Raw genomic sequence first — 2,664 nt, 5'->3', positions numbered from 1 at the left:
TGCTTTGAATGGTCTGCTCTTGGGTGAAAGTCGGGCAATCTCGGCCTGCCAGGCATTGTCTCAGGGTAAACTATTGATACTCCAGACTCCATTTAAATTCATCCATGGCCAGAGTCCCAGGTAATAATGGTTGGAAGTAAAGAACTTCCTTTGGGTAACCTGCCCAGACTTAGCTTATCATGGCTGGCCCCCACAAAAAAATACCTTATTGGAAAGTAAGTTTCCAGTCTCAGTGATGCTAGCCATTCTTGCCAAAAGAACAGGATCGCAATGGTGTGGATACCCTTGACTTATTTTGTTCCCTTGTTCTGTACCCTTCCCAATTGAGAGAATATGCCACTGATAACACACCAGAATGGTAAAACACTTTGAGTTTATTATTTGTTGTGAGTAAATCTGTAAGAAATTGCAATCCTAGCTCTGTGAGTTCAAGGCCAGCTTGGTCTACAGAGGGACTTCCAGGACAAAGAAACTCTGTCTTAAAAAAAGTGGGGGGGGGCCTCTTTCCTTTCTGCCACCGCCATGCCATCCAGACTGAGGAAGACCCGGAAACTCCGGGGCCACGTGAGCCACGGCCATGGCCGCATCGGTAAACATCGCAAGCATCCAGGAGGACGCGGGAACGCTGGAGGCATGCATCATCATAGGATCAATTTCGACAAATATCATCCAGGTTACTTCGGGAAAGTTGGTATGAGGCATTACCACTTAAAGAGGAACCAGAGCTTCTGCCCGACTGTCAACCTGGATAAACTGTGGACGCTGGTCAGTGAGCAGACCCGGGTTAACGCAGCCAAGAACAAGACTGGAGTTGCTCCCATCATTGACGTCGTGCGATCGGGCTACTACAAAGTTCTGGGCAAGGGAAAGCTCCCTAAGCAGCCTGTCATCGTGAAAGCCAAATTTTTCAGCAGAAGAGCTGAAGAGAAGATAAAGGGTGTTGGAGGTGCCTGTGTTCTGGTGGCTTGAAGCCATTCAGGGAGGATAATTAAATGCTAACATTTTCAAAAAAAAAAAAAGAAAAAAAGTGGGGGGGAGGGAGTTCGGTGGTGGGGCGCACGCCTTTAACCCCAGCATTTGGGAGGCAGTGACAGGCAGATCTCTAAGTTTGAGGCCAGTCTGATCTACAGAGCAAGTACTAGAATCCTTGTGCAAAGTGCAAAAATTGTGTATACCTTGATTCCCTTTTGGGAGTGTATTTTACTTGCATATTGATAAAAATATATTCCCCAGCAGTCCACTGGTGGGTAACAATAAATCAGTCAAGCTGATATAAAGTCCAGGCTTTAATCTGAGCAAAGCATTCCAGGTGGTCCCAGGGAAAGAGGAGAAACACCAATTGTGTGGGAGAACCATGTAGCAAGTAGGGGGGGGGGGGGGGAACGGGGGAAAGGGGGAGGAGGAACTAGCCTGTAGGCAAGGTCTTGAGCATCTCAGGGGGAGGAGCCGCTGATGGTAGGCTTTTTCAGGGGCAGGGTCTGGAATGGGAGGTGGGGCTGGGTGGAGCTTCCCAACACATCTTAAATCAGGTATATATAAGATTAATCACTGCACCATTGGTTGCTCTTTTAGAAACTACTCATTATGTCATATAAGGACTAAATAAAATGTATCATCACTACTTTTAAAAATAACGATTAAAAAAAGGAGTGGACTTATATGACTAAATCGTCTAAAAACTGAAAACATCAAAGGCAGAACAAATTGTGTTATTGTGAAATGAAGAGAATACAAAGTCTTACATTTATTTTATTGTATTTTCGGAAAGTTTTGTAAGAATATGTGAATAACGAATGCAATCTCATGTAAAAGTGAGATGGCCATGTAACTTGTCATTCAAATAACAGTTTCCAAAGCAACAGCAATATCACTAAGAATTAGTTTAGGACAATAGATGAAAAAAAGAGCATTGTTCTGAACAAAGTGGGATATATGACCAATACTTTTAAAAGCTACAGAGTGTAACAGAGAAAAGGAACACACATACATAGTCAATCCGTAGGGATGTGTGTGCACATTAAATCTATACTGTATCTTATCTTAGACTTGGGTCTCTCGTGTTCCAAGCTGGCTTCCAACTTGCTAAATTTGGGAACATAGTCTTGAGATCCTGATCCTCCTGCCTCCACTTCTGAAATGCTGGTATTACAGCCTGACCTTTTTTTTTTTTTTTTAGAAAGGGGAATATGCCAGAAGCAGTTCATCATCATCATCATCATCATCATCATCATCAAGAATGCAGTTGAGTTTCTCACAGGTGGGGAAATGCAGACATCAGCACAGTCTTATCCTGGGAGGATCACTTTCTTTTTTTTATTGATATTTATTGAGCTCTACATTTTTCCTGCTCCCCTCCCTGCCTCTCCCCTCCCTCCTTCAATCCTCCCCCAAGATCCCCATGCTCCCAATTTACTCAGATCTTGTCTTTTTCTACTTTCTTCTTCCCATGTAGATTAGATTTATGTCTCTCTTAGTGTCCGCATTGTTGTCTAAATTCTTTGGGATTGTAGTTTGTAGGCTGGCTTTCTTTATGCTTAAAATCACTTATGAGTGAATACTTGTGATAATTGTCTTTCTGTGTCTGGGTTACCTCACTCAAAATGTTTTCTAGCTCCATCCATTTTCCTGCAAAATTTAAGCTGTTGTTATTTTTTTTCTGCTGTG

The 2,664-nt window shown here is 42.9% G+C and overlaps 1 protein-coding gene across 1 annotated transcript; it reads left to right on the top strand.

Moving 5' to 3' along the window:
- Window positions 1-502: 502 nt before the first annotated feature.
- Window positions 503-1,004, top strand: LOC148121089 (large ribosomal subunit protein uL15). Its single transcript, XM_087908835.1, has one exon. The coding sequence runs from the start codon at window positions 523-525 to the stop codon at window positions 967-969; it is 447 nt and encodes a 148-aa protein (XP_087764961.1). The 5' UTR covers window positions 503-522; the 3' UTR covers window positions 970-1,004.
- The last annotated feature ends 1,660 nt before the right edge of the window (window positions 1,005-2,664 follow it).

The sequence above is a fragment of the Myodes glareolus genome, chromosome 8 (genome assembly GCF_982192425.1).
Source record: "Myodes glareolus chromosome 8, mMyoGla1.1, whole genome shotgun sequence".
Taxonomy (NCBI): domain Eukaryota; kingdom Metazoa; phylum Chordata; class Mammalia; order Rodentia; family Cricetidae; genus Myodes; species Myodes glareolus.
The sequence above is the reverse complement of the archived record's forward strand: the minus strand, read 5'-3'. Positions and strand labels throughout refer to the sequence as shown.